Source organism: Trachypithecus francoisi, unplaced genomic scaffold, assembly GCF_009764315.1.
Source record: "Trachypithecus francoisi isolate TF-2019V2 unplaced genomic scaffold, Tfra_2.0 Lachesis_group0, whole genome shotgun sequence".
Taxonomy (NCBI): Eukaryota; Metazoa; Chordata; class Mammalia; order Primates; family Cercopithecidae; genus Trachypithecus; species Trachypithecus francoisi.
In genome coordinates, this window is record NW_022681453.1 from 30,540,482 (window position 1) to 30,565,343 (window position 24,862).

At 38.5% G+C, this 24,862-nt stretch overlaps 1 protein-coding gene and 1 long non-coding RNA gene across 4 annotated transcripts in view; one reads left to right on the forward strand and one right to left on the reverse strand.

The window, feature by feature from the left end:
- PTPRG (protein tyrosine phosphatase receptor type G) overlaps positions 1-24,862 on the forward strand; it is a 750,651-nt gene that overhangs the window by 684,385 nt on the left and 41,404 nt on the right. For all 3 annotated transcript variants that reach the window (XM_033210299.1, XM_033210300.1, XM_033210301.1), the window contains 2 exons: positions 11,515-11,606; positions 22,988-23,079. In XM_033210299.1, coding sequence (XP_033066190.1) covers positions 11,515-11,606; positions 22,988-23,079 — 184 coding nt within the window. The remainder of the gene's footprint in view (positions 1-11,514; positions 11,607-22,987; positions 23,080-24,862) is intronic.
- Positions 10,891-24,862, reverse strand: part of LOC117083078 — a 77,063-nt gene continuing 63,091 nt past the window's right edge. The window contains exon 4 of the long non-coding RNA XR_004436930.1: positions 10,891-11,433. This is a non-coding gene — a long non-coding RNA (uncharacterized LOC117083078). The remainder of the gene's footprint in view (positions 11,434-24,862) is intronic.

Below are 24,862 nucleotides of genomic sequence, written 5' to 3' on the forward strand. Positions count from 1 at the left end.
GATTAATGAGAAAGTATATGATCTATTTTCTTTTACACTGTACTGTGCAATTTTGGCCTTATAGGGAAAGCAATAACTGCTAACACTGGTAACTAAATTATTCTGTGATCTCTTTTTGCTTATTAATGTCTTTAATACATTTTCAAAGTTAAGGATAGAAACTGAAATAGAAACTTCTCTATAGTTTTGGAGTCAAAGATTAATCTTAAGAGAGGAAGACGCTGGACATTACTTAAATGCCTGTCATACCCAGTCCATTATAAATATAATGTTTTTTTGACTGTAACACTTTAAAGAGCCAGCATCACCTAATGAACATCATAAAGATAAATGTACATCCAATTTCAAGTCCTCTCCAGAAGTGATGCTATAGCCTACCAGACTATTTCTTTTATGTACCTGGACCCCCACATGTCAGTGGGCCCATTATAGATATATTTTAGATCCTAACAGAGATGCCCCAGTCTCTCTGGTATCTTCTCTGCTCCTCAGTGAGGGAAGCACAATCAGTGTCATCCAGGTCTAGGAGTTGGGAACCATCTTGTGAAACTACAGGTATTTATAGAATCCGTTTGATTGTGAATCATATTCACTTTTTAAAATAGTGTAGCTGCTTAAAAGACAAACTTTGGCTAAGGGAGATATGTGTTCTAACTGCAACTCTGCCACTTCCTGGCCCTGCGACTAGGAAGGGCCCATAGGGCCTCCGTTTACTTATCTAGAAAATAAGTCTGATGATGGCAACTTTTCATGAGGTTGTTGTGAAGATTAAATGGGGGTAGTAAATGTAAAATGCTTATTGTGTGAAATATATTAACCCATCGAGAAGTTGAGGAAATTGAGGCTCTGAGAAGTTGTCACTTGGCTAGGTCACCCTGCTTAGTGGCTGCCTTGGGACTCCACTGCAGCGGTGTGGTGCTCCTGAGGAGTACCCCTTCTCACAGCTACATGTGCTATGCTAAGTACTCCATGAAACGATATGGGCCAGATATAGATCCTGTCCTCAAGGGGTGCCATGTCTGTGCTCTTCCTTATGCTAGCAGCCCTGCCATACTGTACAATTCCTCATTCTGGCCCACTGTCCCCTCTCCTTCCCCATGCTCTCTCCCCAGGCACTTTTGCCACCTCCTTTCCTGACCTGTGTCCATCCTGCTGCTGCTCTATAAAAGGGCTTTGAAAGACAGGGTGCCCCCTTCCTCTGCCAGGGTTCTGCAAGAGGCTAGAATCAGGCTGTCTCTCACCTTTGCCTTTTTCAGTCCACTCTCATTTTCTCTGCTGGCTTGTATCTCCACCCAAAATGTGGCCAGGAATCAGGAGAAGATCCCCCAGTGATGCCTAAATTGCAACCCTCCAAACAGCTACAAGAGCTGTTACAGAGTCCCTACACATTAATTTCATGTGGCATTATTCTTCTGCCCCTGTCGTCTCCCAGTCCCACAGCAGGAAGGAAGAGGGACTGTGCCACTAAGACACGTTGCACAGAGAATTGCTAAAAGCAGGACAATGGCTGTGAGAGGTGATTATCCTCCCAGAAAGGAGAGGAAAACAACATTGAAAATCAGACCCAAGTATATTTAATTTCTTAATAAAGCTGATTTAAGTTTTGAGTAGGTAATACTTGACATGATTCAAAATCAAAAAGTTTAAAATTATATGTACCCCTAAATTACCATCCCATCACTCACCCACTCTGTTCTCTACCTCCTCACAAATAGGTAGCCCCTATTGCTAGTTCGTTGTCTGTTCTTCCAGGGATTGTTACACATATATAAGCAAATAATGAATATCCTTTTATCCCCTTGTATACAATGGAATACAACATATGCGATCATGTGTCTTGCTATTCTCACTTAACACAGGTTTTCCCTATGCCTATATAATTTCCTCATTCTTTTACACAGAAGTATGGTATTCCTTTGTATAGATGTGTCATGATTTAGTTAACCAGTCCCCTGTGGCTGTCATTTTGATTGTTCTCCATCTTTTGTTATTACAAACAATTGTGTGATTAATAAGTTTATGTGTCACTTTGCAAGTGGATAAGCATGTCTGTAGGAAAATTTTCAGAGGAAAATTTATTGGCTGTATCTCAGGGTACATGCTATTGTGCATGTATGGCGCCAAATTGCCCTCCATAATGGGGTACCAAGGTGGGTTTCTCTCGGCAGTCTATGAGCATGCCTGTTTCCCTATGGCCAACCCAGCACACTGCATTGTCAAACTTTGGCTTTTTTACTAACCTCATAGGTGAAAAAGAAACGGTGTCTCAGTGTAGTTTTAATGTGTTGTCTCTTACTATAAGTGGGATTGAACCATCTGTGTTTCTGTAAACTGTTTTTATCTTTTGCTTATTTTTTCTTTCAGTTATTGATCTTTTTCTAGTGAAGAGAGATATCGCTTGGTAGCAATACGGGTTGCAAATATTTTTTCCCAATTCGTAGTTTACTTCTTAATTGTATTTATGGTTCTTCTTTGATGTTTATATAATCACATTTATCTATATTTTCTGCTTTGTTTTCTAGATTTTGAGTTTTCTTTTAAAAGTCTCTCCATTCTGAGGTTACTCTTTTTTAAAGTTACTTTTATGGTTTCAAATTTTAATAGTAAATTCATTTGGAATTTAACCTGGTTGATCGTGTGATGTCTGAATCTACTTCTTTTTTCCCCATATGGTCTCAAGTATTTAAAAAATATACTGCAATCTGGGGCTTAGTGAACAGGCATATAATACCTTCTTAGATCCTTAAACTATCACTCACAGCAAAATACAGTCAATCAGTATATTAACAAAATAAGGAGTTGCCAAAAGGCTTTTACCCAGACATTTTAGATTGTAAATACTGAAAAACATGTGCAGTAAATAAAATGTGAATTTCATTTCTTACCTCCTCCCCAAAATGAGTTGGACTATCACATCACCACTGACCTTCCCAAATCAGTGGGATATTGTGTCAGTGCCTTAAAAGTGTGGCAAATGAGGTGGAGAGCCCCTCAAACCTCAGTCCAGATGTTCAGAATATTCCAGTCTAGGGTCTAAAGGGTGAGACAGCCACCTTAAAGCCCCTGACTTCAAGCCTTCTTTTCTAGGTAATAGCTGGAAGCCTTGGGAAGTACTGTCCAGGGCTCACCTTCTCAAAGCCAGCTATAATATAGGAACTGTCACGGCCTCATCAAAATGTGGTTTCTGAAGAGACCTTTTCTCTCTTACCTTCTGGAAAGTATTATCAGTACTTCAGTCAGACCTAGGCATCTGCAAGGATTTCTTGGCAAACTTAATGCCTAGCTAAGAGAATATAGTTTTGAGACCACTTTTGTGCCTATAATTTATCATTTTCTCCCACCTTCCTAAAGATATTAATTGCAGGCAGTTTGAATCATCCAATAAAATTCTCACTATGGGAATCAGATTTTTGTCACTTCTAACTGTACCAAAAGTCGACTAGGCCATCTCTCCTATTCATGTGAAATCCAAAATATTTTTGAAACATTCTCTCGTTTTAGTGTCTGTCTGCTCTTTCACACCCCATCCATCATTGCATGATTTTGTTCTCTTTTCTCTTCCCTTTCCCCTTTCTCTCTCCTCATATCTGTTAAGCCCTGCTTATCTAAGGTATGACAGCCATATGCCCTGGGACTTCCACAGCCCTCATGTGAAACTTGCCATTTGATTATCCCCCAAAGCACATTGACATTTGTCAAATCTCACGCCCCCTTTTATGATTTGGAAAATATGGCCACCAGAAACATATTTTGGTTTGAGTTTTTCTTTTGAGAAGATCTCTTCCGGAAGAGATACTACAAGTGTAAACTGAGTTTTATAAACTGAATCACTTAACATGCCATGAAGGAAACTTAACAGCAAGTGAGTTGTTGTATATGAAAAATCTCAACTTAGAACTTACATTGGGCTCCTTTCCAAGTGGAATCCCAGAGTTATTTCAGACACATCTCTTTGAGGAAAAGCCCAACAACGCCTACAGCCTTTTTCTTTTATTGTTGTACTTGTCACTTCAATTTATTGAAACATTTTGCCCTAATAAATCAATCCATGCCTTTTTAATACAGCCCTCAATCATCTTCCTTGAAGGCATGTGAATATTTTCAACTTTCTATTTGTAAGTGGCTCTTATTCATGTAGGGTTTACTACAACAGATCCATTTACAAAAGTAAATATTAATGTGATTTATTTTCTTGACAGCATGAAAATAAATGGGATTATTAGCGGGTATGCCACTGTAAATTTAAATGAGGGCAGTGTGTAAATCAGTTAAGATTATATAATTAATATTCAGCAGCAGCTCAGCTAACTGCCCTCTCTAGTCTGCAATTAGAATTTTGAGCTACGCACTGCTAATAATCTCTTTGTCACCCTGATGTGATTATAGAACCATTGAGTTTAATTTGAAGACAGTGACTTGGTTTCTAATTCCTATATACTGACATTCGGTTAGTTCATGATTCTGGGTTTTCATACGAGTCTGGAGGCCATATTGTGGTCCTCCACCCTGCCCACGTCCAGCAGTCATGGTGTTGTTCAGGGCAGTGTTGTAATAAACGGAGGACCCTGGATGAGAATAATGTGACATCCCAAGCTTGTCAAAGTGGGCGCACATGTTGACCCAGATGTCTGTAGATGGCAGGAACCCCTTTTTCCTTAAGCAGGTTTGGAGACCTGCCTTTTAAGAAGGTTTTTTGTTTGTTTGTTTTTTAATACAGCAGTGTTGTGTGGAATTCTAGACATTTCTAATGTTCAGTCTTTCTGCACTCAAGTTCAGCACTTTACTTCTGAAAAATATTGGTCACTAAATTATTTCCAGGTTCTTGTCAGAAGGGCAGAAAGAGACAAGAAAATTGTTAGCTCATATAAGAGGTTATCTAAACAGGTAGCTGGAAGAACAGAAGCCACAGAAAAAAAGGCCTTTATGCAGAAATTTGGTCATTCTGGGTATTCTTCCTCAAGAATGTATCAAATTCCTGGGTAGAAATGGGGGTCAGAAGTCTAGAGGGTTTTTTTGTTTGTTTGTTTTGGTTATTTTGCTACATTTTGTTTGGATAGTAAGTCTCTATAACTGGAATTTTATTAATACGTACAAAGGACTGTCAGAGCAGCTGGGTGTGTGCGTGTTTCATTAGTCAAGAAGGCCAATTAAACATACTGGAACCTGTCATGTGCTGACAGTGTATATTTTTCAGCAGGGAGCTCAGGGACTTGACGTTGACAGCTGATACTGGCCGATGTGTTTCACATCCTGACTAAAAGATGTACTCCGCAGGTGTGTGTGCTCTGCTTTCCCAAGAGTAGACTTTATTTTTAAAGAGGTCTTTATCCTTAAAATATGTCCCTTATTTGAAAGCATGGCAGGTTATTTTTTAAAATTTCAGTCCAAGAGAAAATATTCCTAAACATAAGCTTCATGTGTCCCATGTGGGCTTTTAAGAAGCTGTGCATACTCGCACACTCCTACCATCAGGGCTTCAAACACTGTACAGATCTGGACCACAGGTGTGGGTTGTGGGCTTGAGACCCAGAAAACTGCTAACCAGACTCCACACAGATTTGATCAGCTACTATCACACATTACCCTCTGGACTTCCAATCAAACCTTTCTTAGAAATCTTTTGAAGACATATGACCCCATGTTTGGTTTTCTAAAAAGGGATGAATGAATGGAGAGTAACAGAGGAAGCTTGCTTCCACTCTGCTACTTGGAACTTTCTATAGAGATATGCATAGATCTAATATGTTAGTCATCTTTGGTCAAGCACCAGAAGCGCTTAGGTAGCATTTAGGGCTATGCTGTAAGAAATGTGCATTCTTTTGAACAGGGACTCTCATTTGGTGTGGCAAAATGCTTACTCTGTGAGAGGCATGTGAGAAATGGGACCAACAGATTTACATCTCCCATTTCACTTTCATTCTGTCTCACATACCCACTGAGTTCAAACTGAGGAAATACCTTGTGCAAACTGAGCTCTTTCTTGTACCCATCTGGGAGCATTCAGTGAATGTTTCATGTAAGTCCCTCTATCTTGGGTACCTTGTTGATGGGGGTGGGCTTTAGAAAGCCATCTAAAACAGTGGTTTTCCAGTTTGTTTAAGTGGCAGAAAACTTGGAATTCAGGATGTCAGAGCATCATTATTATTTATTAATAATATTGAAGTAAATAGTCACAATTTCAATGCCTTCATAGAAACTGAAATTAATTTTCCTACCAGACAAGTATAGCAGTCCACAAGGGTGGACTCTCAGGAACCATTTTCCCTTCCTCAGATTGGTTCATAATTGGACACAGTACATACCAGAATCCCTAGAGGGAGTCTTCACAATACACAGAGCTATACCCTACCCTGCACTTGTTCTGTTAGAATCATCATGAATGGGGCTTACCCTGCCTGGGTATTCTAAAAGCTCCCTAAGCCAAAGAGCTATGCACTGCTTATTAATAACCACCATTTGACGATACTTTACTGATAAGAGAGAGAGAGAGACTGAGAGACTGGCTGACTGTTCAGGCCTGGCCCTCCAAAATCAAGGCATACCTAAATCAGAGAACTTAAAGTGTCAGAAAGATAAATGCTGCAAATGTACAATAGGGGGAAGTATGAGATAACTTATTTGGGTCATTACTAGGCCTGTCAGGGTCAGTGAAAATAATGTTACCTGGCCTCAGTTTCTTAAAGGGGACAGACAGCACCCAGGGGTTGGGGAGGGGATGGGAAGTAAAAGGGCAGAGGTAGAAACATGAAATATATGGCAGGGAATCATTGGATTATATTTTGTAGTTAAATTTGTCATATATTTTTTCATTACAAACATGATCTATTTCATTGATTTCCCTTTTTAGGGTACTTTCATATACAGATGTTCACTATAGAGAAACTGGGATTTTGGAAAATGGCTCTTTGTGATCCTAGAAATCTGATTCATTCAGGGAGGGTCTGTAAGGGTAAGTTAGTTGAAAGATAATTAGACCTAGATAGAAAATTGAAATTGCACACTCAGTGACACACGTAAGCACTTTGAGAAATTTTTTTTTTTTTTTTTGTGAGACCAAGTCTCACTCTGTTGCCCAGGCTGGAGTGCAGTGGTGTGGTGGTGTGATCTCAGCTCACCGCAACCTCCGCCTCCCAGGTTCCAGCGTTTCTTCTGCCTCAGCCTCCCAAGTAGCTGGAACTACAGGCGCACCCCACCACGCCCAGCTAATTGTTGTATTTTTAGTAGAGATGGGGTTTCACCATCTTGGCCAGGCTGGTCTCAAACTCCTGATCTTGTGATCCACCCACCTCGGCCTCCAAAGTGCTGGGATTGCAGGCGTGAGTCACTGTGCCTGGCCAGCACTTTGAGCAATTCTATCTCCATTCCCCTGAGCTCAAAATTAGAGACAATACTGCCTCCTTAAGTAGATCACAGTTCAGAGGTTTAGAGGCATTAAAACTTGTGTTTTTCTTTCCTTTTCTCCAAAATCCCTGCTTTTGCTTTTTTATTCCTGGATACCTCTGAAGGTCAAGAAGCACAATTTTTCATGGGAATTCACTGAAATGAACAAGTTAAAATACAATGTCTTGTGATATGCAGCTGCTTTTCTTAGGTATTAAACACAGTGTAGAATTTGTACATGCAGAGGGACCATCTTCAGATTGTTAAGGATCATAAAAAGTTGACAACAGACTGACCACCTTCATCAGTCCCTGGCCCAGAGTAGACCCCCCAATAGATAGTTATTAAAGGAATAAATTAAATATCAGCATTGTAATGCCTCCATGAAATGGAAGATTAGGTAAACATTAATAAAGAGGATGCCAGTCTATATTTGTTATCAAGGAGAGATGCATATAGAATGATCTCATTTCATTTTTAAAAAATAAAGCCCCCCATGTAGTCCCAGCTACTTGGGAGGCTGAGGCACGAGAGGCATAAGAATCACCCAAACCTGGGAGGCAGAGATTGCAGTGAGCTGATATCGCGCCACTGCACTCCAGCCTGGACGACAGAGCAAGACTCCGTCTCAAAATAAGATACATACTCCCCCTATACCCAGAATAATAATAAAAATAAATAAATAACAGAAAACAGCCCATCTTCTATATTTGGGTGAGATTATAATAATAGCCCACAGATTGATTTCCTTGTTCCATTTCTGCTGCCCTCTAATCCATTCATCATGTAGCAGCCAAAATGAGCTTTCTGAAAGAAGCAAATCAGACGGTGCCTCTCCATGGATTAAAGCCTTTCATTGACTTTCCCCTGCTCCTAGACACCAACGAAGGTTCTTTGTGATCTGCTGGATCCTGCATGATCTGGCCCTGGCCCGCCTCTCCAACCTTGCTTTCCACAGCCTTTCCCTTGCCTCTGGCTTCCTTCCAGTTTCCTAAAATGAGCCAAGCTCCCTCTGCTCTAAGGCTTAACTAGCTGCTTGACCTGCCTAAAATGGTCTTCATCCTGCGTTTCACAGGGTTAGACTTTAATCAGGCTTAGCTCAAATGCCACCACCTCAGTGAGGTCCCTTCCTTCAGCTGACTTCATTTACCACCACATCATTCTTATTTTCTTCATTGCTCTTGACTATTTGAAGCAATTCATTTGCTTCTTGTGGATTTTCCCCATGAAGACATAAATACTAAGAGGGTAGGTACCTTGTGTGTCTTGTTTATCATTGTGCTCCCAGCTCCTCACTGCAGATGATCAAGGAATAGTCAATAAATGAGGAAAAGTATACAGGGATAGACCTCAAAATATTAATAGTGATCATCACTAGGAGGAAGATTTTGGGTGTTTTTAATTTCCTTTCTTTTCGTTCATTTTTATTGCCTAATTTTTCTGCAAAAAATCATCTGTTGCTTATATAAAACTTTTATCAGTTACTCCAGTGCTTAGCCAGGCTTAAGGAAGTAGTTTTAAGGATTGCAGACAGCGGCAGAGAATGCGTTGTCTGCATACTTGATGCTGTGCAGTGGGTGCTGAATAAACATTTGCCAAATCCATTGAAATCTTTATTCTACGGGAAGACATTCCCCACAAAGTTCTGTAGTTAGTTGCCCACCCATATATTTGTGTGGGAGGCAAGTGCGTGATGTGCAGCAAGGTACAGATGCGGAGCTCTGTCTCCCAGGTTTCTGATCCTTATCCCCAGTCGTGTGCTTTTCTCTGGCAATCATGGAGTTATTTTGCTCCAGGGAAAATCCATTATAAACAGCAGCACATGGGGCACTAGAGTGTGATTTGCTTCAGTACACACTGCTTTTTTCAACAATAATGTGGAGCCTGTAGTTCCACATATAACTGAGAGACTGGCTGAACTGTCTGCCTGTCTTGGGGGAAGGGAAAAAAAAATCTACAATATAGTATATATATCCTTTTTTCCAAGTCACTTTAACAGTAACTTGGCCAGTAACAATTCTATTTACTAATAGCTTTACATTTTAGAAGTCCAATAACAATAATAATTATGGTCTTAAAACCAGTTATTTCTTGCATGTATTTATGTTTTTCAAGTTAAAGGCTAACCCAGTAAATTGCATCCCATTCATCTTAGTGACTTAGAGCACTTATTTGGGCTATTAAGTAGTGGAATAGCTGTCTTCTAACTCAACAAAAGCAGGTTTTCCTTAGCTATGATACTGGATGGTTAAGGCTTTCATTCATTTGTGAAGTCCATAACCTGTGTTTTAACTTTAATGTTACATTCTGGAAATCTGTGCAAATTGGGGAAGGTCGGGGAGGAAAGGAAGGAATCCAAGAGTAGAAAATGTAATAACTAATTGAGAGAGAGAGAGAGAAGTTATTTCAAACATCAAAATAATTTTTTTTCACTTAGATTTCCATTGCTTTACATTGAGAAGATTTGGTTAGCACTAGAGCCCTGTAATATTATATGCATTTCACATCCACGTAGCTTAAGTCTGACTAACTTATGTTCTTCACAAATTTAGGTAAAGGCAGCTAAGCAAAGAGTGAGGAAAACTTGTTTTATTATTTATATTACAAATGCTGAGCAATTCATAGGAAAAAAAAAAAACACACACACATTTTTCTTCAGTGCTCTGTTAGAGTAGTCCTGGGAGGCATGTATCAAGAGTTGTAGTAACTGACGTTCAAAATCTCCTAATGGAATGGTGCAGCAGACTAGATTGATTCTAGAGCACTATCCAAATGGAAACTGCTTAGCTACTGTCCATCTGAAAATAGGCACTGCTTAAAGAACAGCACTTCATACTATGTCATGTGAACATCTCTGATTGCGTGTGGTTATAATAGCTTGTATAAAAGCTGAGATGGAAACATCTTTGTAACTATGTGGTCTCGTCACTCCCACGGAGATCTTATTTTTTATAGTTTCTTGATTTTTCTCTAACCTTCCCAACCCTAGCCCCTTCTTCGGCCTCACAGAAACAGGGTACGCCCAATGGAATCATCCCAGGATATTTTTGATTAGATGAGCAAAGACAACTGTGAAGAAAAGTTGACTTATCTGGTAGTTGGAATACGGGTCCCAGAAAAAGCAAAGTTTTAATGTGTGTAAATGTTGTTTGGTGTGCGACGCCAGAGGAGGACAGATCCCAGTGACACTGTGCACCAGAAGGATGCCGCCTGCTTGGCTAAAAGACCCAGCAGTAGGGCCAGCTATTGTAAAGCCCCTCCGCCAAATGAACAGGGACCCTTCTCTGGTCACAATAGCCATTCACGCTGAGAAGCTTCATTAAATATTCAGCCTGTGCTTCCGGCAGCTCATTAGGGCCGCAATGAGCAGTGACGTGGATGCAGGAAAGCTGAGGGCCAGCCAGCATCGGAGGCAGAGGCTGAGTGAGCTGCTGATGGCTTTTCTCTTCATTGCCTGTCCTATGATGACCAGTGTGTGCTCTCTGCTTTGCTTGAAATACAGGTAAAAAAAAAAAAAAAAACAAAAAACAAAAATAAGCAGATGACACTTAAGGGCTTCAAGACCTTGTCTCAGATATTATCTGGCAAGGGCCTCTGATTCTGAGTGCTTGCCTTCCTGAAGCCCTCTGACCCCTTTAAAGAACTGTCTGAGGCTTTGGGGGTCTCTGCTAAGCATGAACAATGTGGTGCTATTGTGTACTTGGGCTGTTTGATGACAATGTTGGAAGGGGATACAAGGTGTGGTTTTGAACTTGGTGTTGGGGATTTAGAATAGCAAATTATTCTTCTGTAACATATCAAATTTAGAAATACTGTGAGATAACCCTAGCAGTCTGTGTGGTAGGTTTACTCTCTACCATGTTTTCACCTATTTGAGTAGTTAAATAGTAAGCCTTTCCCTTTGAACTATCAGGTTGGATGCGGTGCTGATAAAAAAATGGATATTCTTTAGCAATTTGGGGCCCCTCCAACAGGCTGAATGTTGTCCTTGTATCTTGTTACTTTTACATGAGTTCACCCTCAGTGCTGTGTGATGTTTAAAGCTGGGAACATCTGTAAAATAAGAATTAAAAGATGATGAACTCAGATAAAGCATATCCTATTATTGACATGGTTTTTCTCTTTTCTACACAGAAAATGTTTTCAGACTGCTCATTTCTATGTGGAAGACAGCAATTCACCTCGAGTGGTCCCTAATGAAAGTATTCCTATTATTCCTATTCCGGGTAAGTAAGACCACTGCTCTTATTTCCAATGGGCTAATTGTTTTTCTCTTTTCTCAGTTTTATGTGATAAAACAACGAAATATTATTTTACAGCCTTCTAAAGCTTGCCCAGTATAAGATATCCTTAACTAAGAGTAATTTAATGAATACTCCTTTACATATCTGCAAAGTAATAAAACTCTCTTTAGAGGAACAAATAACTGAGTTAATGTAGTATACAGTTATATGCAGGAAAGGGAAGTACAATAGAAAAAAGGGAAAAACCATACAAAAACATTCTTAGTATCTACTTGGACTAAATTTCATTTGCATAGGCAATTTGTGCTTATATTTTTAAATCACAATTTGTGACACATTTTTTTAAAGGTGATATTTTTCTAAGATTCTCTCCTCTGAAAATCATGTATCTTAATGTTAAAAGTTTTGGTTCTTATGGTGGTTGTGTGGAAATAGAGGGATACATTACTAGTCTGGTGAATATTTCACTTTTCCTCTGGTAAAAAGATAAAACACTTGGTTAGTATTGGGGTAGGGAATGGTGGAGTGTACACTGTAGTGAATCCTAGCAAATGCCTTAGACATTTAGAAGTTCAGCAGTGGGTTAGGTGTAATAGGATGTGGGATTTGAAGATCTCACCCACCATTTCTATTTGGCATCTCTTCTCGTTTGCCAGATTTTAACTTTCTATATCCTGGTTTCATTATGTGCCTCCAAATACGTATCTTCAGATATTTTAGATACATCTATCCTCTTGACATTACTCTTTTGCAAACAGAAGCATCACTTTGATTATAATGCCACCCGTTCTCCACACCTGAAGCTCCCCCATCCTGCTGATCTGCCCTATTCTCCATAACGCTTTCCACCAACTAATGTGCTATTTATTTTACTTTTTTGTTTGCTCTCTTCCCACTACAATGAGAGCTTTGTAAGGGCACGTGGCTATATTCTCAGTGCTAACATAATTCTTGGCACACAGTAGGTATTCTTTAAGTACTGAAATGAATGAACGTTAGAAAAATTTCCTTAAAGTTCTTAAAAGGTCTTGGCTGTGAAACTCAGAGGTACAGTCATTCTTTGGGTACCATGGAGAAATACTTTATTGTTTGCAGATTGTCACTACGTGTGGTTATGGTTGTAGACTGAATTGCCCTGTTATGTGTCTGTATATTCCTTAGTTATTAGATATTATTGGGATTGTCCGTGTTCTGTACATTCTAGTCAGTTTTCTCACTAAAACTTGTCACACAGAAACAAGAAGATTAACAGAAGGTCTCTGATTAAGTTCCTGTTGGATCCTTTTGTGGCTGCTAAACTAATTCCCATAAAGATGGGATAAGTTTTGTGTTAACTGTGTGTTCTCCACTAACCCTGCCCCTTTATCCTTGCTGAAGGAAACTACTTTTCCTTTGAGAGTAGAGAAGGCAGACAGCAATCATCAGTCTTCATCAGCATGAAATAGTTTCATTGAATCTACTGGATTTGCACAATAGTGTGCATATACTTTTTCCTCTTGCTTTACCTACAGTATGTGTTGACCACTGGAAAATTCCTGGCAGTCTTTCTCCCCTCTGACCTGATTTGTCTGACAGACTCAGTTGTTTCATAGCTGTGTAATTGAAACCCATTTTTAATGAGTTAAATGGTGAAATACTTACTGGGCTGTTTTTCCATTTCTATTTTCTTTTACCACGGGATTAGGAACCAGAAAACCTAGGTCCACCCTGAAATCTTTGTTCAGTGCCTTAACCTCTCTGAGCCTTAGTTTCCAGAATCCATAAATTAAATAGGATGCCTGTTCTCCTTGCCTTTTGAGGTAACTGTTAAGACCACAGTAGATGATATGTGTAAAAGCACTTTGGAAACCATACATTAAGCCAGAAGTGTAAGCTGTTGCAACTTTCCTTCCCAAATCATGTTACTGGTAATCCCAGCAGTCATGGAGAGAGAGCATTTGCATGGCTCTTACGTTAAAATTGTGTCCCTGAGACTGAACTACATCCACTAGGTGTGCTCTACCTTGAATCACTCTTCTTTGATATAGGCTTTAGAACTTTTAATTCACTAGGATCCTCTGAATATGCCTTGCCACACCTTTGAGTAGGTGTCTTAGACCAGAAATTGCTTTTGAATGTTTTCTGTTTCATTCCCATTACCTATTTAATTAAGAAGTTAAATACACAAAACCCAGGGCATTTCTTTAAATGTGTCTTTTTCCCTTTTAAATATGAGTTTCTCCTAATTCATACTCACTAGTAATATAACTATATCAAAAGAAGATTGCTTCACATTCTCCACTGACTGAGAAGCCCATGTATTCAGTTGTACCTCACTTGGCATAGGCGAGGCATTCTTGACAAGCTGTAACACATTTGTAAAAATGAATTATTTTAAATGGAAGGCAGTGTGATGTTAAAGGGCTTACCTAGTGAAATGATGAGTGAAGCTAATCTTCTGCTTTCTCAGGTCTTCATAGCTAACATAGCCTTACTAGGAGCATGCCTAAACAAATGAACTTACTTCACCCTTAAGTGAGAGTTACCCTAAATAACCTTTCCTTAAAGAGCTTTCAGCTTGATCACAATCTCTTAGCTTGGTAAATAAAACCCCACAGTCCTATTTAATAGTTACATTTGGAAAATATTTTAATTCACAAAGCACTTTTTAAACAACTCATTGTTCTATTCTTTAGGATTTCTTCTAGTTACAGCAGTACAACTGTGTCTCATATAAGAAAAACACAATTCAATTTTTAACAAACTTGTGAGTTACTTTCACTCTACTAAAGCTTTTACCACAACTTTTCTTTAATGGAAACCTCCATGGAATCATTTTAAATGATTTATCTTAGAAATTATCTAATTGTTCTTATTTCTAAAAATAATATGAGACTTATAGAGCTCCTATGAAGTATTTATTCTACCCAGTCAATCTCAGCTGTATTTTATCCCTGCTCAAAACCTAAATAATACTGGGCTCCAGATTTGTCAAATTATTTTACCACTTGGGCTCTTCACAATCTATAATTGACTTTTTAAAAGATATTTGCAGACAACAGACATAACTAGTAAACTGAATCATTATACTAGCTAAAAATATGTGCAACAGGGTGAAGCTGAAAATTAAAGTACCAAGCTGTTGTAAAAATACAGCCCAGGGTCATCACTGTGGAATATGCAATACACTGTGTTCCCAGAGCTTATTTTACAGTTAGCCTCTTAAAAAATCGTTATCTAATAATTATTGAGCATTTACCAACAAAGTATATTATGTTTATTTTCACTACGGTCCTATAGAGACAGGTACAGGTTGATAGCCCCATTTTCTGGATGAAGAAACTGAGGTTCAGAGACTTTTTTTTAATTGTCCAAGGTTACAGAGCTAAGCAGTGGAGCTAACGCTGGAATTATCTCTGTGACTTCAAAGCACAGATGCTTATAAATGGCTCTGCCACCTCTTGGCATACGACTGTGACAGTTTTGATATCTCAAGACTTCAGACTCCTCATTTGGATATTGCGTCATTAAATCCAGGCATTTTCAAATATATGTGAATATTCTCTTTAGTTTTTTCTGAGTTCTTGATCATTAACTTCTCTCACTAGCACTGACCATTTGGTTTTCCATTAGATTCTCTTTTATCCTCCTGGAGGGAAATTCATAATTCTTGGGTTGACATTTTCCCCATATTAAAAAATCTCCCCTCTCATCTCTGTTCTCTACTTATTTTTATTCTTTTCCTTCCTGAGAGAAAGACTCAACTCAGCAAAACATCCATTCCCTGCACAAAAACAGGTCTGTATGATTTAAATGACTTAGGAAACAAGTCACAGCCATGTTGAATGTTGAACAAATTTAGACACTAACTCACCAACTTTGGTTGATTCTGCTGTGGCTAAAATTCATAAATAAATAGCTTGTATCTTTAAATCCCAAAGCATACATGGAATCATTAAGTTATACTAACTTTTGGAAACTATTATAAAATAGGTAAATGATTAAGGAAGGCTTTGCTAACCCTTTGATACTCGTCCCTTTGAGAGAGCAGTTTATAGGAATTTTTGAAGAATTTTGAATGATCAATTTTACTAATTCTAACAGGAATTTAGGATATTCAGTGTGTTCTTCTGATTTAGTATAGCAAAGACAGTCTTTTAAGAATGAGGACTTTTTTCCCCCCAGTCTCACCTAACACGCAAAATGTGGAAATGCTAGACAGAGACTTGAATATATATGGTGGCTGAGGTTAATTAGCCATGTTAGAAAGAACTCAAAATGCAAGAGTATTTATCCAGCTTGAAAGAAGTGCTTTTGAGGTTGGCTTCCAATCACTATAAAGGTAGTATCAATTCTTTCATCAGATAGATTTTGAATGGTTAGTGCCTGTTCCATGCATGACATATGGGAAAAGTAGGAGCAGGAGAGAGAAGTTAAACTGTGACTTCTGCAGGAGAATGAAAGGGGCTCAGACTCAATATATTTCACTAAGGTTTTTTCAAAAGAAAATGTTCCCTGGTTACTGGTTTCCCATTGTTTTGGTGTGAGGATAAAGCATAATTGAATGCAGTAACCCAGCTGTCAGTCCCTTCATATGCTTTCCATCTTCTAAAATACTGAAGTGGTCACAAAATGCTGTCTTTAAGATCCATAATATTCTTAACACCGACAAGTACTTATAAAAATCTAGTGACTCAGGAATATTCTTTTGAAAAAAACAAACGAATAATATTGCAGTTATTAATGAAGCATTCACTACATTATATTATTCTTTTAGACTTTCATAATATATAAACTTTAAAATATCAGAACTTAGCTCATGAAATTAACTTGTTATAGAGCATATTGAAAGGGCTTTTCTAAATACGCGCACTGTCAGATACAAATGTCCTTACAAATGCTTTTCTCTGGAAATTAGAAAATCTAACTTTCTAATAAGAGCATTACAAAACAAAATGTTGCTGCTAACCAGTAGCTTAGAGATTCAGAAATGATTCATGCCTTTCCAGCAGTTAAAATACATCTTAATAATTTGAAGGTCACTGGCTTCAGCAGGGTGCCAGAATATAAAGGGGTTTTAAACTGCATGTTTAAAACCTTTGGGATTAAACCAACCTTGTTGGCATATTTTATTTATACAGAGATTATCTCCAAAGGAGATTCATTGGTCTTTTGACTATAATGAAGCCCTTTATTGACTGCATTGTGTCATAAATGAAAAGAGATTTATTTTTATGGCAGGAAATAAAATGTTCCAACCTCCACAACACTCTATGCATCCTAAGAGTGTGATTTAGACAAAAATCTTTTTGTTGTGTCCTAACTCAGGAAATCTTGATAATGTCCTTTTATTTCATATTTGCTTTATCTTCCTAAGTTGACACAAAGGTATTACCAAACACCGTGAAAGGCCTGAACTTGGCCTCTGAGAGACTGAGAGGGCATACAGGAGGGGCAGGGGGCTAAATTCCTGAAAATGAGGTCTATCCACTAGAGGTGTGGTTAACACTACCTGATAACAGGCCAGTTGTTGGAGCAGGGTGAAGGGAAGGGGTGGGTAAGGTCTGAGCTGCACTTATTTGAGCCAAGTACTATGCTAGGGCTCTGTATGTTTTCTCTGCCCATGGAGATTTGGTTGCAATTCGGGATAGGGTTGAGAGATCTGCCAAGGGTTAAATGAACTTTACAGGGATTGCTCATAGAGTGGGTGACTTACGGACCTCTGGAATCTTAATGGTATTTATATAAATACCCACACACTTCCAGAGTAAGCAAGAGGGGATATTATATTAAATAGACCTTAAGTCAATCAACTGCAGCAGCTAAGCATCTTTCTTGTCAGGAAGGTAAATGCCATAACACTTTATCTACCTGTCATCATCAAGGTGACCAGTCTAACAGTGTGAATTTTCCAGGTAACTGAAGCTTACCCTCAAAGCCAAAGAATATCATTTCAATCCTTTTTGTTGAAAAGTTTCTTTTAAATGTAAGCTCTAGGGAGGTAATATAATAAGGAACAACCCTGGCTTGTCAGCCTGGCCCTATTACTTGATAATGACAGTAGCCTTGGGCAAGCTCCTTGGTCTCTTTTAGCCAGTTTCCTCACCTAGAAAATTAGAGTAATCGGCCGGGCGCGGTGGCTCACGCCTGTAATTCCAACAAACACTTTGGGAGGCGGAGGCGGGCAGATCACGATGTTGGGAGATTGAGGCCATAGTGAAACCCTGTCTCTACTAAAACTACAAAAAAAAAATTAGCCGGGCACGGTGGCGGGTGCCTATAGTCCCAGCTACTCGGGAGGCTGAGGCAGGAGAATGGCGTGAACCTGGGAGGCAGAGCTTGCAATGAGCCAAGATCACACCACTGCACTCCAGCCTGGGCGACAGAGCTAGACTCCGTCTCAAAAAAAAAAAAAAGAAAAGAAAATTAGAGTAATCACAGCCCCTAGAACATACGGTTGTGCATGTAAAGCAAGTAGCACCTAACAATAAATCATAGATTTATGAAATGTTTACTAAATGCCAGGCACTCTTATAAGTACTTGTGTTGTCTTGTTTACTTTTCATAACAATCTATGAAATAAGTACTGTTATTCCCATTTTACAGATGAGGAAAGGGAATCAGAGAAATGGAGTCATGCAATCTGGCTCTGGCTTTTCCACTGATACCATTGCCTCTGGTTTCCTGATTGACAGGAAGCACCCCATCACTGGTGGCTGATAAGAATCACAAATACTCAGTTTTACTGAGTTACAGGCTAATGGTCTTACCAGGAGCAGTGTACTCAGGCTGGGCCCTCTGTGCAGCTCCTCCCTATGGTGTATGTTCAGGGACAGCTTTGGCTGCTGCTTTTTCCTTTCTAATATCAAATAAAAAAAACTATGGGCAAGAAAGCTGTTTCTCTTTTTATCGATCTGTTACTCCTTAAGATTAAGAGAAAGCAAATTTAGCATATATGAGTAGATTAGAGGCATAAAGTATTGGCGATTTCCCTCTAACAGTTCTGAAGATGCAAGTACAGCAGATACATAACTGTAGATTTTGGAAACAGCTGTATGTTCAAATGCATTGTTCTTTATTGCCTACAGTGCTGCATTTGAGGTCAGCGTTACCTCAGCTTTCGTGTTTTCTTCTCAGTAGAAGTTGCTGTCATCAGTTCACTCTCTTCTGAGGTTCTGCTTTTGGTATCTACAAACCTAATTTCAAGCTTCATCAAAAGTACATAGGAAGGTTTTGTTGTGAATTTAACAAAATAAAAGACCAGTTATGTATATAATTTAATTCTAACCACCAAAAGCTAAAATCTGGGAACTTAAGGGTAAATAATATTTAATAACAATAAGCCCACCTCTTCAGGTACTGATTCTCTATGTCAGTCATTTTATAATTGGGTGATTTAGTGATAATGGTAGTGGTCCCACTTTTGCCTAGTTTAAACCTTTGGTATCTTAAAATTTTGTAAGTACAAATAGCAGCTGAGTACAGTGGCTCATGCCTATAATCTCAGTGCTTTGGGAGGCAGAGGCAGCAGGATCATTCGAGCCCAGAGTTTGAGACTAGCCTGGGGAACATAGCGAGACCTCATCTCTACAAAAAATATAAGCCAGGTGTGGCAGCATGGGCCTGTAGTCTTAGCTACTCAGGAGGTTGAGGTGGAAGGATTGCTTGAGGCTAGGAGTTCAAGACCAGCCTGGACAACACAGCAAGACTCCATCTCTTTAAATTAGCCGGGCATGGTGGGATGGAACTATACCTAGCTACTTAGGAGGCTGGGGTGGGAGGATTACTTGAGCTTGAGCTCAGGAGTTTGAGGCTGCAGTGAGCTACAATTGAGCAACTGCACTCCAACCAGCCTGGGTGACAGAGTGAGACCATGTCTAAAAAAAAAAAAAAATTAATTAACACAAAATTATCAAGTGATATTTATCAGATTAACCAAGATACTAAGAATTAAAAAGTTTAATTTCTTGTTATTCCTTGAACTTGTAGTGCTTTGAGAATGAAGACAAACAGTATATTACAGTACACAGGAATACAGTCTTTGGGTTCAGTGGACCTGGGTTCAAATCTCAGCTCTGCCACTTAACTGAGTCTTTGGACAAGTTGCCTCGGTTTCCTTATGTGTACTGTGAGAATAATCATGTTCCCTTCATCTGGTTCTTACAGAGATAAATGTGTGAAAAACATTTAGCACAGTCCCTGGTAACCAGTAAGGGCTTAATAAATAGTGGTTTTCCTGTCATTCTACCAACTTTATCATTATCCTGCTTTTGTTATACCATAATAATCTCCCGTTTAATCTTTAGTCAGTGAAAACATCTTCACTTTGATTCCAGCCCCTTTTTTCCTTTATGCTGCTTCTACCACTACCACTACATTAGTGACATTTATTCTCACTGAAGTCATCAAACCCATCCTTTTAATGGCACTTGTAGTCTTTACCACATAATTACACTGTTCTTGCACTCCCTTGTGTTCATCTCTTCACCAACACAAATGTCCTTGAGCAGAAACCATCTCTCTAATATCTGGCTGAGTACTAGGTGCTCAGAAACGGCTTCATCCAGGGATTTCCCATTCTCTGAGTCAGAGCAGTTTTATCTAGGGTCTGCAGCCAGGTGCTTCTGCCATTCTGAATTGTTTTCAAGTGCAAGATGCATATGAAAAGTACCCATTTCTTGGAGTACATGTTAATACATATAAAGTACACAGAAAGTGCCTGGCCTAGTTAGTGCTGCTAATATGCTCTGCAATCTTGAATGAAACTGAAGACACTTAGGTGGAGATAACATGTTTTGGATGAATGTCTTCTTAAAACACACAGGGCCTTTCCAGATAAAAATTGAGCAGATTAGGCCTCTGATACTGTCCTCATTGCTTGGCCTTCTACTAGTTACATTGATTTTATAATCATCTGGCTCATGTTGAGAGACTATAATAGAAAAATTATGACAGGAGAATGATTAGAATAATTAGTCATAGCCTTATATTCATCTCAATATAAAGAACAGAGATTTATGACTCCTCAGCTATTTATCTTGATTGCAGGGCAAATGCTATATTATCTGGGTAGCTGACAGTGGTCAGTACGGCATGCATCTGTATGTATATCCGCCTGTCTGGTACTTTTGTGACATTACTGGTGGTGCCTGGAAACCCAGAGGGTGTGGTTAGGCATCCTTGGATAAAGATGCAAATTGGAGAGACTAGTGAGTCATATATTTCCATGATTATCATACTGAGCTCTGCTGGATTTTTGCTGCTTGTAGCTACAGTGGCAGCAGGCATACTGATTTCTGGACATGTGTGTGTGTGACATTAGCTTGGATATTACAGTTGAGCACTTTGCAGGAAAAAACAATAAGCAGTTAACCTGAAAGAATTTCTTTTAATGATTTGAGGTGGGCTACGCCTTTAAAATGCTGTGGTTTTTACCTTACAGAGTAAAACAGTTATAAAGCTGGCATGTTTTTTCTTATTTTGAACTAGAGTCCGTGTTCTTAATCACAGCACTGAAGTTCTCGGGAATCTAAAATTCTAAACTATCATTATCGTATAAATGTTGCCTTCGACCTATTACTCTACTAAATATGTCACTCTGCCCTTGAAAACAGTGTCGTATCTGTTATTTCTAAGTAAATGAAAGTCCTATAGTCTATATACTAGAGTGATGCTGCGGTTAGGTTGTGTCCCATCTCACCCATTTTGCCTCTTGTTTGAAAATGAGTTTATTCTTGGGCTAATCATTTAGAGACTCTCCAGCTTTGCACATAGTAACCCTTTTGTCAACTTGAGATCATTTTCATTGCCACTGATCATTATTGTAGAATTTGCTTACTTCTAAACATTTTAAGTGAAGTGATCAGATAATTTTGGAAATTTTTCTTGAACTGTGCATTCTGCTAAATATTCTGGAGAAACATTTTGGCTCCGCTGACTCTGTTAATGCTGGTTACATCATGAGAGCTATAGATTTGTTGGGCATGCAAAATGATTGCATATTCATGAACATCTTCAATTCTGAAATATTTGTAAATAACTTGGCAATTTTTTTCATAAGGTTGCCTATTAACACGATTAGGACTTTAATTGTTCACACAGAAAGAATTTATACTTACAGAGCACCACCTATTTGATAAGTAACATTTTTATGCTAAGCAACTTGGATTATGAACATATAAGTCACCTTCCTAAAACAAAATATAAGAGATGCTATTTTCCGCTTAAGAATGATTCAAGTTTGAAAATGTCAATAGATGCAAAAAGCCACCCTAGAGCTTTGCTCTCTCGAAAGAAAGAAGAGAAGGAATGACATAGTCAATGTTAACTGTCACCAGATGAAGAGAAATCAGATTGTCAGGCCTGGATCTATAAAATTCTTGCCAAAGTAGGACCTCATTTACACATACAGATCTTCATACCCTTTGCTAAGAAAAGCATCTGTGGCAGTTTAGATGTTTGTGCGTTTGCCAAAGATCTTTCACTCTGAATAAAGTAAATGTCATGTCTGTTGTTTATCTCAAATTCAGCAGAGTATTTTTAAAAGGAAATATTTGTGGGGGAGGGTCGAGGGAGAAGGGAAGGAGGAGGTTGGGGAGCTCCAGTTAGCTGGGTGTGGCTATTTTATAGCAGTACTCAAGTATCATGATAAATAAGCTTAAAACATACTTTGGGTTTATGAACTGAAAGTCTCCTTTTGAAGTGACAACACAAAATAAATGGGAATGTGGAGTCTTCCTGAATCTATACCTAGTCTGTCAACACCAAAAAAATCCAGTTAATTCAGTCAAACTGATTATTTGGCATCATGTAGACACAGCTGTCTTGAGCTAAAATTTTGAACACTTAAAGATAGATGGCATTGTACCCAGAGCCAGCTGGTACAATGGCATCTATCTATAATTGTGCATAAATGATTGCTTAAAAGTTAAAAGATTGCAAATAGAACTTAATCGCTCAAAGTTCAAGCTGGACTCCATTGAACAGCAATTTAAAAAAACACAAACAAACAAAAAACAAAGAAAACCCCTGGTGTGATAAAATTTCTTGGCAAATGGGTACCCTTGATAAATTCACACTTCTGGTTAAGAGTATGCTGTGGTAATTTAACTATGTAAATTGCCTTGAATATAAAAAGTAAAGGGAATTCTCTATGTACCTTTTTTTAAAAAAACGTATTTAACCTGGCTTGTCGGCATTTAAAGTCATAATGAGATCCTAATGTAAAATAAATCCTGAGACTTTTCTTCAGGACATCTATTTTGTGTGATACAATTATTTTGCGCTTTGCAGAAATCAACTATTTGTCTTAAGGATGCTTTATCAGTGTAATTTGTTTTATGGAAATATTCTATGTAATTTTGAATATTATTTTATTCCCCCAGATGACATGGAAGCCATTCCTGTCAAACAGTTTGTCAAACACATCGGTGAGCTCTATTCTAATAATCAGCATGGGTTCTCCGAGGATTTTGAGGTATGTTTCATAGCTGGAAGTTAACTTCCAGAAACTTAACTCTTACTTTATGCAGATTTTTGTAAGCTTGAACTGAATTCATTCCAAGCATAACAAAACAATAACTGTGGAAACTGGAGTTTTTTCTTTTCATCTATAATTTTAATAGGCATTCTTTTCCAAATAAAATTTAGGTGAAAGGGGAGTTGATTGTACCTGTCCTGAACATGCACTTCTACAAAAGAACTAACTTAGTGATAGAAAAGCAAACAGAAAAGCAAACTGGTAGGGATTGCTTTCCAGGTTCCTGCTTCATCTAATTCTAACTGGGAACAGCAATCATAATACAAGGCTCCCTAATTCCGCGTCTTTTCTGCAATGCACATGGTGTAGTGAAGATAGCAGGTTTGGTGTCTGAGAAACTGGATGCTGGATTCATCAGTAGTGAGCTTCATAATCCTCGGGCCAATCACCTCATCTCGGGTTCCCAGTTTTCCCATTTTTAAAAAATGGCACCAATGTCACCTACATTGTAAAGTCGTTGGAGAAAATAAATGAGTAACATCTTTGAAAGTGCTGAATTCATTGTTAAGAACCATGCAAAGGTTGACTGTTGTTGTTTTCATGATTATTAATCCTTGGAGAGAAGACTTGGGTTAACACAGCCTTCTGATTTTAAGAACTGGTGTGTAGGAAACAAGGTAGAGAGAGGCATGTACCACCCTGCCAACTCTGGGTTCCGTGCCAGTTCAGCAGTGACAGGGTGTCAATGAGGAGCTATTAAACAGACTGCCCTTTTCTTCACTGAGGCGCTTAACTAAGGCACATCTCTGGCAGCAAGAGTTGTGTCGAGGAGGCCAAGTTTTCATGGCAGCTCAGCTGTCTTCTAGCTTTGTGGGTAAGTCGGTTCCTTTCTCTGTCTCATTTCTACTTTAAAATGGAAATAATAATGATGATGCTAACCTACCCATCTCTTTCAACAAAATTGGTTGCAGGGCAAAATGAAGTAATGGAAGGTAAGCACTTTAAGATCATCTAGGAATCATACAGCTGGAAGGTGCAGTTACCTTGAATGAACAATGAGAAATAAAAACAGGATGAAAAGCCACTGTCTATGCAAATTTGGAATCCCAAAAGGCTATCATAAAGGCAATTATATTGATGACTTGTTTTAAATTAAGTCTTTCTCTTAGTTTTTTGTTAGTTTTTGTTGTTTTGAGCAGAATGAAAACAAAGGTGGTAGAAAGAACCTCTGATTTATTCTGTGAAGTCATATGTTTTATGGAACCAACAAAAGCATGTCAAGTATTTAATGCCATTAGATGCTTACTAAAAAAGGTGCCTATTCAACTACAAAGAACATGGTTTAAGTCAAACATTTTGTATTCATGAGGACAGCAAATGTGTGTGGTGTTAAAGTGATTTAGTTCAATTGACTGTTGGCTGGATGACTGAGCAAGAATATTGAGGCATTTAACAATGTTGATGGTATTCAGGACAAACATTTATCCTCTAGAGAGCCGAATTTGATCAGGATGATCAAATGCAACTCCAGTTTTTCAATTATTTATGATTTGAGACCCCAGTGCTATTCATCACAGCTGGTTTTGACACCATTTAATTATTCAAAATAATCAGCTACACCTCTGTAAACTTGATCTGACTTAAAATGGGCTTTGCTGCATCAAAATCATGCTTCTTAACAAATCCTGGGCATCTGTACCCTATTTCTGTCCTAAAAAAATATACTGCAGCTAAAAGCTTTAATCGCCTACATTGAACTTTATAGCTTAAATAGTATTAG